Raw genomic sequence first — 15,299 nt, 5'->3', positions numbered from 1 at the left:
TGCTACACAGGAGAGCGAATCATCTTGTCCCACATGAGAGCGAATCATCTTGTTCACAGGAGAGTGAATCATCCTGTCCACAGGAGAGCAAATCATCCTGTCCCACAAGAGAGCGAATCATCTTGTCCCACAATAGAGCGAATCATCTTGTCCACAAGAGAGCGAATCATCCTGTCCCAGTGCGCACCACTAGGGGAGGGTGAGTCACCCTATGGTCGTATGTTGCTCCAATAAGAACCACAAGCCTCCAGAGCTCCCAGAGCTCAATGTATACAACATGCAGGATGCTTGTACAAGGGTCTCTTGACGACTCCAAGTCGTTCAGGAAAATCACAGATTTGATCTTACCCCCGGGGCTTAGACAAAGTGTAGCGACCTGTACATTATCTCATAGCGATGGAGCTTCCTTGCTCATAGACTTACCATATCCCAGATAAGGTAGTATTTGATGTCTATCTGTTGGAGAAATCGTTGAATACGGGATTCCTCAATAATCGAATCCCACCTCTGGTTGTCACAGAGAATCATAGTGGTATAAACAACTCACTTGAAGAGCTTCCCCAACCAGGCAGCTTCATAGGAGATCATACTCGTAGATATGTATCCGGTCTTAGTGATGCTTATAACAACCGACTTTTGCTTCCTGCTCATCCATGATATCGAAGCAGAATCCAAAGAGAAACAACACTAAGAAGTGCTCTAGTGATCCTCCACACTGCCTGCCCAATCAACATTCGAATAATCATGCAGTTTCATATTTCTGGCAGTGTATCTCAATCCATGAGAGATTGTGCCCCAAAGACATCTCAGAAGATTCTTGGCACCAATCTAGTGAGGTTCAACCAAATATGAGCTCACCATGCTAACTGCAAAACATATGTCCGGACGGAAGTTCACCAAGAACATCAACGCGAATGAGTTTATGAGATTCAGAGGCATTTCCCAAATCTAGTCTGACATCACTACCATATAACTTCTGAAAGTTAAGATCCTCGAGGTAGTCACAGGCTTGCAATTCACCATTCCACATCTGGAATCCAACTCCCTCTTACTTCTATAAATGAGAGGGTCTGCACCTGTTAGAAGTAGGTCGTCCTCATAAGGTGCTGGTATGAGAGGTTTATCATCCGCAACCTTCGGATGGTTTGGATCTGTTTCACTCCTAGTGAATCTCAACTTTATCAGACAACTATCGATCCTCTCATACTATGCTTGGGGTGTTTTGCTTCAAGCCATAGAGGGCTTTCTTCCACCTGCATATGCGAGATTCCTGATTATCAATCTCAGACCCCTTGGATTGTTCTAGACATGTGGACCTGCTACATGAGGGGAATCATCCCCTTGTAAGATTTTCCTTCAGTACATCTCAGACATGTACTTTCATGCTCCTTTTGAATTCAAGCATCCCTGTCACCATCTGACTCACAGACCTTCGGTGCTACGTGACAATGGACATGCTCCGCAATGGACTTCCTGCAATTTGATACAACCCTAAACTCAAAAACATCTTTGAAAATTCTATTTCCAAACCCGTACCTTTCCATCGATGAGTGGCACCCTGAAACCTTTGACTTCCATTTCCGAGATGGACACCAGGTTCTTCTTGCGATCAGGTACATAAAAGTGATTCAGGGTTCCTTGCTTTCTTTGAAGAGTCGACCATTTCCTTGATGACCTACATTACCTTCGGACACTCCTTCGCATAATGGCCGAACTTATTGCAACCAAGGCATCCGCCTTTCCTTCCACCCTTAGATCCGAACTTCCCAATGAAGTGATCTTTAGATGGGCCATCAGAAACTTCCGCTACGCCATTCTGATAATATGTTCTACTTCGACTTCACCCTTTGTGAACTTAGAAGAGAGATGTGGAACCCATTGATCCTTTTGTCTTGTCCCTATTGTCTTTGGTGATTGCTCTTTCACTCTTGCTTGGGCATTGTCTTCACCTCAGCTCTGATACCATGTTAATTTTAGGTATGTTCTATGCTAGAGCAATTTATTTCAATTTCTTTTCCACATTAGCAATCACATCAGCATAAAGTAAACTGCAAATAAAACATAAATATAAATCACAAAAGACAAACCAAGACAAGAGGATACAAGATGTGGCGCTAGCCAGGGACAAACCCCAATGTCAGGAAACCCTTGATCAATTCTTCTTTTATGTTCTTCAAAGTTCAGCAGAGAAAGTGAGAGATAATACATTTACAATAGAAGTCAATCACTTTGACTTTTGATATCAGCATGAAATCAGTTGAAGACATATTGCTTCAATTGATTCTCTAAGGTGACTCGTTCACCTATCATAGTGTTGCATCTCGTTTATTTGCTGCACATTACCGTGTGACACCTTGCTGCACTGTCACGTGTTGAACCTTGATGATTGAGCTGCTCTCATCTTCATGCGGCTCATCATGCTACATCTTCCATGGTCTTATTCATCATCAAGTTGCCCATGCTCATGATCTCATTCATCATTATGCTGCCCATGCTCATATCATCATGCTACTTATTATGCTGCCCATGATCTCATACATCACGTTGCCTTCCTTCGAGACAGATGCTCCAACTGTTTCGGCAGTTCTCGGTAGTTCCGACTTTTCTAGCACTTCCAGCTTTTCCGACACTTTCGACAGTTCCGACATTTCCGGCTTTTCTGACTTTTCCGGCTTTTCCAGTATTTCTAGCTTTTCCGGCGTTTCCGACTTTTTCGACAGTTCCGACTTTTCTGGCAGTTCCGGCTTTTTCCACAGTTCTGGCTTTTCCGGCTTTTCCTTAGGATCTCTCCTCCTACTAAACCCTAAAGACAAGTAGAGAGAGGAAGAGATCCAAGTGTGTGTAGAAATGACTTTAAGTCCTCTTCTATTTATACTAAAACATAGAGGTTGAATAGACATGATTGTTGGGCTTCTAAGTCTACATAAGTTGCTAGCCGACTTAACAATTTGTCCATAACATAAATAAATTCTTAACTTCATATATATTTATCGGAATTGGATGATCTTTAGATCAATCCTACACCTCTAAATGAAAGGGATCCAATAGAATATCAGCTGCCATAAATAATATGACCCACATGGAGTTTGGCCCTAGTTGCCAATTTTAACACAAACTGATCACTGATTCGACTTTTCTTAGCAAACTGATCACTCTGGTGTATTCTCCAACTGACCCTCAAGCCTCCTCTTATACTTTTCCTGTTAGTCCTTCAACGACCGAGATTACATCTCTAATCAACGACTAAGATTAGATTTGGCTTGATTCATGTCTTTTGGAACCTTCTAACCCAGTTTTATATTAATACCCATTAATATTTTATTTTTCCTAAGTTTAGACTTAGGAACTCCATTAAAAATATTATTTATTTTAATATCTCCCTAACTAGTTATAATCTGCCCAAACCATTTCTGAGTCTTGGAGATCTCATGTGCTTTAGCCTCTCCACCCATTTTCATGGCTAGAGCACATTCGATGCTACCCAAAATCAACACTTCCTTTTAGCGAGGACTGTACTCTAGTAATAGTCCACACTGAGCATCACTCAAATTATATGGCACTAGTACCTGCGTTGATGCTAGGCCTCCTTGCCCAACATCCTCTGCACTGCTGCATCTTGTGCTGCTGCCCATGGCCCTTGTCACTGCCACTGTTGCATCCGTACGACAACTCCCTCTGCATCCGTGCTACTGCTGGTCCTTTCTCCCAACATTGCATCTGCTCTGCAACAACCTCTCATCATGCTGCATCGTGCTACTGCTAACCGATATTGCACTGCAACTCAGTTACTGAGAAGTAAGTAATTGATCCACCCAACTACTGACATGCCTGTCAGGCTAGAAACACTCCTGACGCTGAAGCTCTCTCTGTCGCTATCAAGTGCTCCCTCTACTGCCTTTGCATTGCTGCAACAACTCCTTGCCTCTCGCACCATTGCAAACCTCTCTGTGCCTCTTGCATTGCTGCAGCCTGCTAGCTCTGTGTTGCTGGGGACTCCTGCACTGTAGCACTCTCTTCCGCTTCATCCGCATCCATTTCTACTGACATCCACCAGTCCTGCTACTCTCTTTGGGGCTCCCCTAGCAAGGTATAATCCAAGAGTTTGGGTACCTCAAGGATCTTGCCCCTCATTGCCTGTAGTCTTCCTGACTACAACTCGATGTCTCCCCGCCTCTTCTCTAGAGATACATGAGCACTCATGGCACAATCATCATCCTCCTCTATCTCCTTTTCCACCTTTGCTAGCACTGCCTTAGAGTCAGATGTCTCTCTCTTAGTCTTTTTCCTTGGACACTGGTTCGCATAATGACCTAGTTCACCACAATTGAAGCACTTGACCTTGGAGAGCTCTTTTTTCTTCCTCTTCTCCTGCTTCCCCACAGATGCCAGAGCTGCATTCTCTTCCTCTTCCTTCTTGATCTGGACTCCTTTGCTGTTACTTCCTATCTTACTCAGCCGTTTGATCTCTTCTTGGCAAAGAGCCGTCCACAATTCTTCTCAATCTGGAAGTTTCGCCCTGCCGAGTATGCTCTGGACAAATTTCTCCCACTCCTCGGAGATATCGTTTAGTGCAGTCCTCACCATCAACTCTTGATCCGGCGTGGCCCCTATGGAAGTCAGTTGGTCGTGGATCTCCTTTAACCAACTGAGTAAGTGATCTATCTGCTCCCCCTTCTGCATCTTGTATGACCCCGGTCGATTCTTAAGTAACATCTTCTTTTGCATGGAAGTATGCTGGTACAACGTCTTCAAGGTTTCCCACATCTCCTTTTCCATCTCCTTCTCGGCAATATGTTGGACCACATGATCCTTGACCCCATCAAGGATGATGCATTTCGCCTTGGCCATTGCCTTCTCGTACTTCTCATTATCAGCTGGGTCAACTGGGATGGCCATTGTTCTCCAGGCAAAGGCCTTGATGTGATGTCTATCTAGAATGGACATGATCTTGGCCTTCTAGACCACAATGTTGGACGCCCCGTCCAACCTTTCCTGATCCCTCAGTCCATTCATGGCCATCTCTCCGCTCTTCCTTTCGACTCCTCCGAGTCATTACTTCCCTTTGGAAGTTCTCTCTTCGACTGCCTTTGAGTCGCTACTTCCCGTTTGGAAGTTCTCTGCTAAACTCCCTCTGAGTCTTGATTTCCCTCCTGGAAATCCGCCTGCCACTATCGAGTCGCACCTCTCCGATCTCCTGTGCACCTGCAACATTGATCCGGATTCCTTGGATAGCAATCCGCCTCAGTACCGACTCCCTCTACCTTGGTTTTACCTTGTTAGGTACTGTTCTGCCCACAGCACCCCACCAGCTTCACTCGCATATTGCCCACAGCTTCCTAAACCCCAACAACCGAAGGACTGAGCCTCTGGCTCTGCTCAATCCCAACACTGGCTGAAATGCTCCCCTAGCCAACTGCGTCAACCCTCCTGCTCTCTACGTGGTTATGCGTGAGCCTTTTTTGCCCTCGTCAGCCTCTGTGCAAGCCTCTTTCTTGCCCGGACTGATGACGCAGTCCCTCTGCATCAACCCTTCTTCTGTCACTTTTTGCAAGGAACAACTTCTGTCACTCGAGACAACTGTTTTTTGCTACAAATGCTCTGCTTCAGTTGATGCCTTCAACTCTCCTATGATCTGCAATCACACTTTGATACCATGTTGAAATTTCTGAGTCTAACCGTTAGAAATTTTATCTGTATTCTTCTGGTTTATTTCTCCTACTTGTTAATTACCAACAAGTTATTTAAACATGTAAACATCGAAATAAACACAATATAGTGTCAACCATCTACAAATTAACAGCTGAAAGAAATAGCAAACACACAAGTGACACCGTTATTTTTGGACAACTCGTTCCTAGAAAAACCCAACTTGGGAAAACCGGTGCAGCAATTCTAAGGGTTATTTATTATGTAGTATATCTTTGAGTACAACTAGGTGCCAAACCGGCTCACCCGACAAAGAAAAATAACCGACAGTAATATCTCTCTATTTAGAAGCAGATACTTAGAAAATCTGCCCCACGAAACTCTCTCCAGCACAACTGAAGTATTGTGTCAGCCCTCTGAGGCACTACGCAACCTCCATGGCCTTCTGCGTGGATGACGTAGGCCCTCTGGCCTTTGCGCTGTCTCAGCTAGCCTTTGTGTGGCCTGCTCTGGCTTCTGTGTCTGCCTCTCTACCTCTGCATTGGTCTCTCGGCACTATCTCTACCTCTCTATCCAGCACTCACTGCCCCTCGCTGCAAATTGATCACTGATTCGACTTTTCTTAGCAAACCCTGCTCTAGAAAATCGAATGACTGATCACTCTGATGTATTCTCCAACTGATCCTCAAGCCTCCTCTTATACTTTTCCTGTTGGTCCTTCAACGACCAAGATTACATCTCTAATCAACGGCTAAGATTAGATTTGGCTTGATCCATGTCTTTTGGAACCTTCTAACCCAGTTTTATATTAATACCCGTTAATATTTTATTTTTTCCTAAGTTTAGACTTAGGAACTCCATTAAAAATATTAATTATTTTAATATCTCCCAAACCAGTTAGAATTTGCCCAAACCTTTTCTGGGTCTTGGAGATCTCATGTGCTTTAGCCTCTCCACCAATTTTCATGGCTAGAGGACATCTGATGCTACCCCAAATCAACATCTGCAACGCACTTCGAGTCAATTCTAGGCTCATCTTCCATCTTGGCCATGCCAGACTCTGTTTTTTGCAAAATTTCACATCTTTGAGTTGATTCATTTCCTTCAACTGATTGCTTGAATGTTGGAAGCAATAATTCCTTTTCGAAAACAAGGTCCTCATTTTGGACAATAAGACCAACTTCTGGAGTGTTATCAGTTTCCACTGATTTGCCTATGCTTTTGGTTTCAGCAGCTGTTGGAGGTTCTTTCCCATCCACATTCTCATTTGAAGGCAAACTCTCCTCCAATCTCGACAAATTGTTTTCTTCTATGACATGAGATATCGTCAGCGAGGGAACCTCCACAGTTAACTCCCTCTTGTCATTGTCGTGACACTCCTCTGTCCCATCTGTTAAAGCATGGCTTACCTCTCTTTCACCTTTATTCCTATCAGAAATAGGGGTTGCACATATCTCAATTAACTCCCTCTTGTCATTGTCGTGACACTCCTCTGTCCCATCTATTAAAGCATGGCTTACCTCTCTTTCACCTTCATTCCTATCAGAAACAGGGGCTGCACATATCTCAGAATTTTTTTCCTGATCAATCTCGACCTCTGGTGCAGTAATAATTGAATTGTCTTCACCCACCATGCCTGTTTTCTCAAAGGCATTTACATTCTCCACATCTTCAAAAGCCTGCTTTTGCTCTAGAGACACCGGAAACACCGATGACTGTTTTTCATTGACAACATCATCTTCCTTCGGCTGGGGTAAATCTAATAACTTTTCATTCTCAGTATCTCCAACAACCTACTTTTTCTCAAGAGCCACCGATGGCAGTTTTTCATTGACATCTTCTTTCAACAAGGATAAATTTAATATCCTTTCATTGTCAATATCTACAACAGAATGCTTTTGCTCCAGGGTCATGAATGACAGTTTTTCATTGACAACATCTTCTTTGGGCATGACTGAATCTTCTGGCTTTTCTTTCTCAATATCTACAATAGCCTGCTCTTTCTCCAGAGCCACAGATGGCAGTTTTTCATTGACAGCATCTTCTTCCCCAGGCAGAGATGAATTTAACAACTTTTCATTCTCGACATCTACAATGCCATTCTCTTGCCCCAGAATCGCAGAAGACAGTTTTTCATTGACAACATCTTCCTTATTATCTATTTCCTTTAGACGTGCTGTAACTTCTGCATATGATTTTTTCCATTGCTGAAGCTTTTCTTGAATTTATTAAACTGCTCAATGAATTTAGGGTGAAAACTTGACGACATATTGTGCGGTGAACAACGTTCAAGGACTTGCATGGTTATATTGTGCGGCATGGCTATGATACCACTGAAGCAACAAAACTTATAGCTTGTTGTCTTTAATGTAAAAATGCACAAAAGGTATTTTTTAATAATAATTTATTATATATAAAAAAATGTACAAGTATGTAGAATGTTACAATGAGGACCCACATATATACTAGGCAGGTGCTTCTTCACGATTGGGCATGTCTTTTAGACATGCCTTTTCACTTAACTTAATGACTATTTAACATAATCATCATTTCATTATTTATTCTTTATATTTATTTATGTTTATCTTATTTTATACAATTTATGTTTCTAACACTGCGGCTAGGGCTAGAAGCCCTAGAAACCCTTGCGGCTAAGTGAGAGAAGGCCCTCTAGGCCTTAAAGGGCTTGGATGATGAACAAATGAGCTTTAAGCCCTTGAAACCCCTCTTCAGTGGATAATGAGCCTGGAAAACCAAGATTAGTCCAATAGACAATAAATTTCATGGATTAATGGCAAAAATACAATGAGAAACCTCTACAAATCCTTGCCAAAAATCACTCTAGGCATGCAAAACAAATTGTTAGCCCTTAAAATAAATTGCAAAGATGGAATTAGGCCCGTCTAGGGTTGCGACTAGGTCAACAAGGCCTAATTAGGCTTGCGACTAGGCCTTAGAAGATGGAATAGGGTTGCGGCTAGGGCTACAAGCCCTCAAATCCTGTGGCTAGGCCTCAAATGCCTTTAGACCCTTTCAACTGCCCTTGATGAAGCAAATGGATGAGTATGAGCCACAAAAAAATGATTTCCTCCACAAAATTGGCTTACAAATCTTCTAGTGATAAAATACTTGTGAAAAACCCCAATCACAGTAGCAAATAGGCCCTCTAGGTCTAGCGGCTCCCACTTAGAGGTTTAGCGTTGGAAAACTGGTACTTGGGACTTGTAGATCAGGCTTTAAAAGGGCTAGATTAGCCTCTTCTAGCTGAACGCTCTCCTTGTTTGAGAAAAACAACCCCTCCTCATGTGATTTTAAGCCCAAACCCTAGCCGTCTAAGCTAGGTGAGGGTTTCAAACTTCTTACTTCGGATTTGTCTTTGAATCCTTGAGCTAATGGCACCTGCAAGTTAAATAAATAGAGCCAAGCCAAAAGAACTAGAAAGTTCTAAAATAAAAACCCCACAATATTATTTACCAAATGAGAAAAACAACATACAAGGGTTAGCAATAATTTACAAATAAATTACAATATCTACAAGAGAAATATTACCTCTAATTAGAAAATAAATCATTTATAGCCCAAGTAGATTTTGAAAATAAGTAAGAGATATTTTTTATTTAATGTCCAAGCCAAGACCCTGCACCAATAATTGTTAGATAAGATCAAAGTCCAAACAAGATGTGATCACTAAGTCCATGAACTTGGGGCATGCCCAAGCACTGAATATCTGAAGATCTCTACACAAAAGATAAACTATTAGTTTCAAAGAGGTTCGATTCACACAAATAGACTAGAGATTTAGTGATCCCTATTAGATCTACCAGCTTCAATTTGTTTACTCTAACCCAATACATAAAGCAAGATACTTGTGGTAATAGATAATCCAACCACTGGCCATGAAACAATAATCTTTAGTTAAAGAACAAAATTAGAGCATTAAACCCATTCAACACATACCATGAATCATCAAGAGAGAGACGCCTTGAATTGAAACCCAAAGACTTTTATTAAAAATATTCTAGCAGAGCTTAGCTCAATTCTGATGAGTACATGATACAATGAGGAGCTCAGTGGCTTCCTTATATAGATAATGAGAGGATTAAACCCCTCCAAGTGGAAAACTACGGCTATTTACTTGATCCATGGCTTGATCCTCGTCAAAATAATTTGATCTGTTGATCTTCTTGAGAAAAAATTCGATCTCCTTTGTTGATGGAGAAAAAGTGCTCGATCCCAGTCAAAATTTGAATTTCTTTTCTCGGTCTAGAGGTAAAATTCGAATTCCATGATAAAACCTTTCTTTCCTAGTCCAAAAAATAATATTTTAAACTTTTAACCTTAAAAAATCCCCTTGACTTAACCACCATGGCCCAAAGGGTCGAATTTTCTCAAAAAAATGATTTTTCCCTTAATGGATGACCCCATAAAATTTATTTCTTTTGGACCCACGAATTTTTGATAGAGTTCTTTCAAATAATTTTTTTGACACAATTAAATTTATTTTCTTTTACTTTATCAGAAAATAAATTAAAAAATATAAGAGGGGATTACATATTTTTTCCGCCCTCTAAGTGCATCCAAAAATATTTTGGTAACAATGTTCCAATTATGAGGAACCATTCATGAAAAGATTTTTTTTACATCAAGATATTACAAATTTAACCCTTAGAAGGGGAAATTACATAGACAAACTCTTAAGACTCAATCAAATTCTGCGACTGAAGACACATGATCTAGTATGATAAAATACATAAACTCGATAACACTAAGACTCACCTAAGACCTTGTCAATGAGCTTCACCTTAGCTTTGGGGTATATCTTGAAGAAAAACTTTGCCAATTATCTATGTTTACAAACACAAATAATTTGGTGAGGTTGAAAAAATCTCTAGAGTGAAACCCTTTGAGAAGAATCATAGGCTTACTTAGGTGTGGTTGCATGGCTTAATATTCATACTAGATGTAGAAATTAATGTGTAGATTCAATATTGCTCATGAAATTTACTAAATCACAAGACTCGAAGCTACTTTACTGATCTGCGGAAGTTAATTCACCATCTAAAACAAGAATCATAGACATGCAAAAGGAAATATCACACATGCATAGAGATTTATCTAAGGGAAAGCAACTGCTCAAAACTCCTTACTATCTATTTTGCATTAATCAGAGAATAGAGAAGAAAGACAATGCTTGCTCAAGCCTGATCACACCCTGCAAGTGTATAGTCTATCCCTTTGCCTGACTGACTGAACTTGGACCAACACTTAGCCAATTTCAAGCCTTCCCAAGCTCCTATTTCCTTGTGCGGTTCCCTTGGGAAATTGCCCCTATTTTTTAGGAATTTCACACAAAGGAATTGCGCAATAGCCTTAGGTCAATCTTTGACTGCATGCACCACCTGTACACATGGGAATATGCTACAACTGATAGTACACTGCCTTGGAATTTCCATCTCAACTGGGTAACTCGAATTTTCTACATACAACAATTATTTTGCGCTGATTGATCACTCAGTGTGGTTGAAGTTCCACATCCACAACTTGACCTCTAGTAGTTCTTCTGACAGTTAGAACTAGTTAAACTGACAATAACTCAACTTAATAGAAATAGATTGCTGCAAATTAACAATCAATCATGTAGAACTGAACTCAAGTGTCTCCAACTCGAATTTACTGAGTTAACTGAGTGAAAAGATCCATGTCACCTCAGTTAACTACCTCCAAGCTTTTTGCTGAAATAGAAATTCGAATTTTAATCTAGTTTGACCAAGGCAAAGTCAAAATGAGATTTTCTTGCTGCATTTTCAACACTCCCACTCAACAAGAAAGGGATTATCGGATACCCCAATCCGGCTTCTATGGAACTCGAATTTGCTTCTTGACAAAGCCTTTGTCAAAATATCTGCATCTTGTTCCTCTGTCGGAATGTACTACAACAACATAATCCACCTCTAGACACAATCTCGTAGATGGTGATACCAGATGCTGATATGCTTGGATCGATCATGAAATACTCGATTCTCAAAGAGTTTGATACAACTTTGATTGTCACAGTAAATCACAGTAGGATCCATCTTTTGACCAAATAACCCAACAAGAATCTTTTTCATCCAGAGAGCCGCACATGCTACTTGACTTGCAACCATGTACTCTGCTTTTGCTACGCTGAGTGCCACAAATATCCGCTTCCTGCTGTACCAAGAAACAACTATTGACCCAACATTGAAGATTCCTCCTGATGTGCTCTTCCTGTCTGATGGACTCCCTCTGTCCGTCTATACCAAAGACGAAACTAAGTAGTGCCTCTGAGGTATCTCTCAACACATGCTTGGCTGCCTTTCAATACAGTTTGGTTCGCTTAACCATTGCTTGACTAAGCTGGTTAATTGCATGTTCACCACACACATAAGTGAACCCACAAGTTGCCTGTAAATGGAGCCTCCACTACTTCACTAGAAGTAGCATCCTTTTTCCTCCAGTTTCCTGCTAAAGGAGTCTCTATGGCTTTGCACCTGTCCATGTGGAACTTCTGAAGTATCTCGTTGGCATACTTGCCCTGAGAGACAAACAATTCTCCATCTCCTTGCCATACTTCCAATCCAAGGAAGTATTGGATGAAACCCATGTCCTTCATCTCGAACTCTCTTGCAAGGTCCTCCTTGGAAGATTTGATCAATTGCTCATCACCAGTGAGGATCAAGTCATCAACATATAATACAATAATCAATATTTTTCCTTCTACCACAATGTGATAAAAGGGTTGCATCTACTTCACTTTTGGTGAAGCCCGAACCGGTGAGATAGCTATCGATCTTGGTATACCAAGAAGATTTGATCAATTGCTCATCACCAGTAAGGATCAAGTCATCAACATATAATACAATAATCAATATTTTTCCTTCTACCACAATGTGATAAAAGGTTTGCATCTGCTTCACTTTTGGTGAAGCTCGAACTGGTGAGATAGCTATCGATCTTGGTATACCAAGCACGGGGTGCTTGCTTGAGTCCATACAACGCTCGCTTGAGTGTGCACACATGTGACTCTCTGTCAAAGGTCTCAAACCGCTCTGGCTGCTCAATATACACCTCCTCAATAACTCCATTGAGGAATGCTATCTTCACATCCATTTGGTGGATCTTCTACCCCATCTACGCTGACAATGCTAAAATCGACCTGATGGATGAGTACTTTTCTATTGGAGCAAAGGTCTGCTTATAGTAAATTCCCTCAACCTGAGAGAACCCCTTGGCCACAAATCTAGCCTTGTGTTTCTCTATGCTACGTCTGCTGCATGCTTTACCTTGTAAAGGCATCTCAAAGCAACCATTGATTTGTTTGCTGGTCTTGGGACCACTTCCCAAAAACTGTTTCTGACAATGGAATCATATTCCTCTACCATAGCATAAACCCATACTAGTTGTTCTACATCGTCCTTGAATGAGGATGGCTCAGTCTCTACAAGCGCACTCATCAGACCCATATAGCCTGTGTACTGATCCAGTGACCTCCTCTGCCTGTGCTATGATGTGGGTGCTCCCACATTCTCTCTAGCATCTTGCAATAATCTGTCAACTTCCCTGGTTCGCTTCCTTCCTTCTCTGGATGTCTCTGCTTGAGTGGATGTCTCCACTCTCTGCACCTCTGCTTGTGGTTGCCCCACAACTTCTTGAGGTTCTTCCTTTGGATCCAAAAGCTCCTGATGAGACTGCAACTGAAGCTCACTCTCAAAAGAACACTTCATTGCTTTCTCCTCATCAAATTTCACATGCCTTTGACCACTGTCATTTTGAGGGATGGCAAGTACACACGATAGTTGTGAGGTGTGTATGTGTACCCCACAAATATGCCCAACTCTGCGGTCGGCTTTAGCTTTTTCCTTGCTTCCTTGGAAACAGGACAGCGAATTGATGATCCAAAGATCTTGAAGTGTGACACATATGGTTTCTTCCCTGAAAAAGCTTCTTTTGGTGTACTCATGCCAAGAACCCTGTGAGGACTCCTGTTCTGCAAATAGACCGCTATGTTGCATGCATCAGCCCACAAGTGTAGAGGTAGTCTTTTGTCATGCAACATCGCGTTTGCTGCTCCCACAATACTTCTGTTCTTCCTTTCAGCCACCCCATTGTGTTGGGGGTTATGGGGTGCTGTCAACTCCCGTCGAATGCCTTCCTTTGTACAGAAATTTTTTAATTCACCTCTGTTATCGCTCCTGAGAGCCTTTACTTTCTTTCCAGTTTCTTTCTCAACAAGTGCTTTGAATTCGACAAATTTGGAGAATGTCTGGTCTTTCTTGTGCATGAAGTAGATCCAGATATATTTAATTCTTATAGATGCATATTACTTTGCTTTCACTGTTTTCTAATTTGTTTGAAACATTTCAGTCTTCTACCTGGTATTATTGATAGTCTTTAGATTTCACTTGAATATAAAAATTAAATGTTCTATAATCATCTGACTATGAAAATGACGGTCGCCGATCAATCATTTTACCATATTTGTTATACCAGGATATGGACATGCTTATTATTCCAAATAGTAAGGTCGTGTGACATTCCAACCCTTGCTGCTGGCGCTGTAAGTTATGTTGACTTGTGTTTGTTTCATGTATCTCTTTTTGGCTGCTATTTTTCAAGTGTTGCTAAGCCACATTGATAATGACAGTTTCCAGCTGGCCTTGCATTATTGATCGAGAAAAAGAGCCGAAGAATGGAAATAGCTCAATATTGCTTTGCTCGTGCCCTCGAAAGCTTTTTCACTGCTATTGTAGATGCAGGCTTGCTACCCCATGCAAAGAAATTAAAAAGAGTGGATGTTGTTGTGTTTAGTTTATCAACAGCTGTTATCATGCATTGTTATGCACAGGAAAGGGATGTCTTTCGCTCAAAGTACTTAAATGTACTTGACTGGGTCTTTGGCGTTCCACATGCAACTGAAGATTCCTTGGGGCAAGTCAATATCAGTACCCCGCGGAAATCAGAATAAGGATTTGATCAATCGTAAGTTCTGGTGTATCACAATTCTTTCCTCCTATTTAGCAAGTTAAGAAGAAATTCTTTGCCATTGTAGACCAACTAGGAAACAGAAACCTAGGAGTACACAGGGAAACTACTTCATTCATTTTGAGAATTATCTCCAGAAATTTTGATCAGGCTAAAATGATTTCATGCTATAGAGGGATTGATTCTATACAAAGCGGCAACATTTTTGTCCATGTAAAGCAAAATAGATTCTCTTGTTCGTCGTTTTAGTTCTTAGGTGCAGGCATTGTTAGAATGCCCATGTATATATATGACTGGAAAATTGCTGGATTTTAAAATGTATTATATATCATTTGAGACTTGTAAACCACTAACGATCATATGATTTCAATTAAGAGATTGAAATGTTTTGAAGAACGAGTTTCTATGTTCTAATAATGTTTTTTTCTTTTTTTTCAAGTGAAAACATTCTATGTTTTTTCTTTTGCTCTTTCTTGGGTAAAAGTTTCGATGAATTTTTTTCAGAAATGCAGCCAAAAATTGACGGAATGATAGATTTGAGTGGTTAAATGTGTATAAAGTGAGTGTTTGGCATTTTTCTAAATCCATTTATGTATTTAAGAATATATTTCATACAACGAAAAATAGTGATCTCACCAAAAAATTGTATC

General features: G+C 40.9%; 1 protein-coding gene across 1 annotated transcript in view; it reads left to right on the top strand.

Annotated features, from left to right (window-relative positions):
• LOC149256661 (uncharacterized) overlaps positions 1 to 15,048 on the top strand; it is a 255,225-nt gene extending 240,177 nt beyond the window's left edge. The window contains exons 7-8 of the mRNA XM_089460813.1: positions 14,158 to 14,224; positions 14,312 to 15,048. Of these exons, the coding sequence (XP_089316939.1) occupies positions 14,158 to 14,224; positions 14,312 to 14,632 (388 nt within the window). The 3' untranslated portion in view covers positions 14,633 to 15,048. The remainder of the gene's footprint in view (positions 1 to 14,157; positions 14,225 to 14,311) is intronic.
• The last annotated feature ends 251 nt before the right edge of the window (positions 15,049 to 15,299 follow it).

The sequence above is a fragment of the Pinus tabuliformis genome, chromosome 7 (assembly GCF_031772625.1).
Source record: "Pinus tabuliformis cultivar Carrire ecotype Pingquan chromosome 7, CPIR1, whole genome shotgun sequence".
Lineage (NCBI taxonomy): Eukaryota > Viridiplantae > Streptophyta > Pinopsida > Pinales > Pinaceae > Pinus > Pinus tabuliformis.
This window is presented reverse-complemented; position numbering and strand designations above follow the sequence as displayed.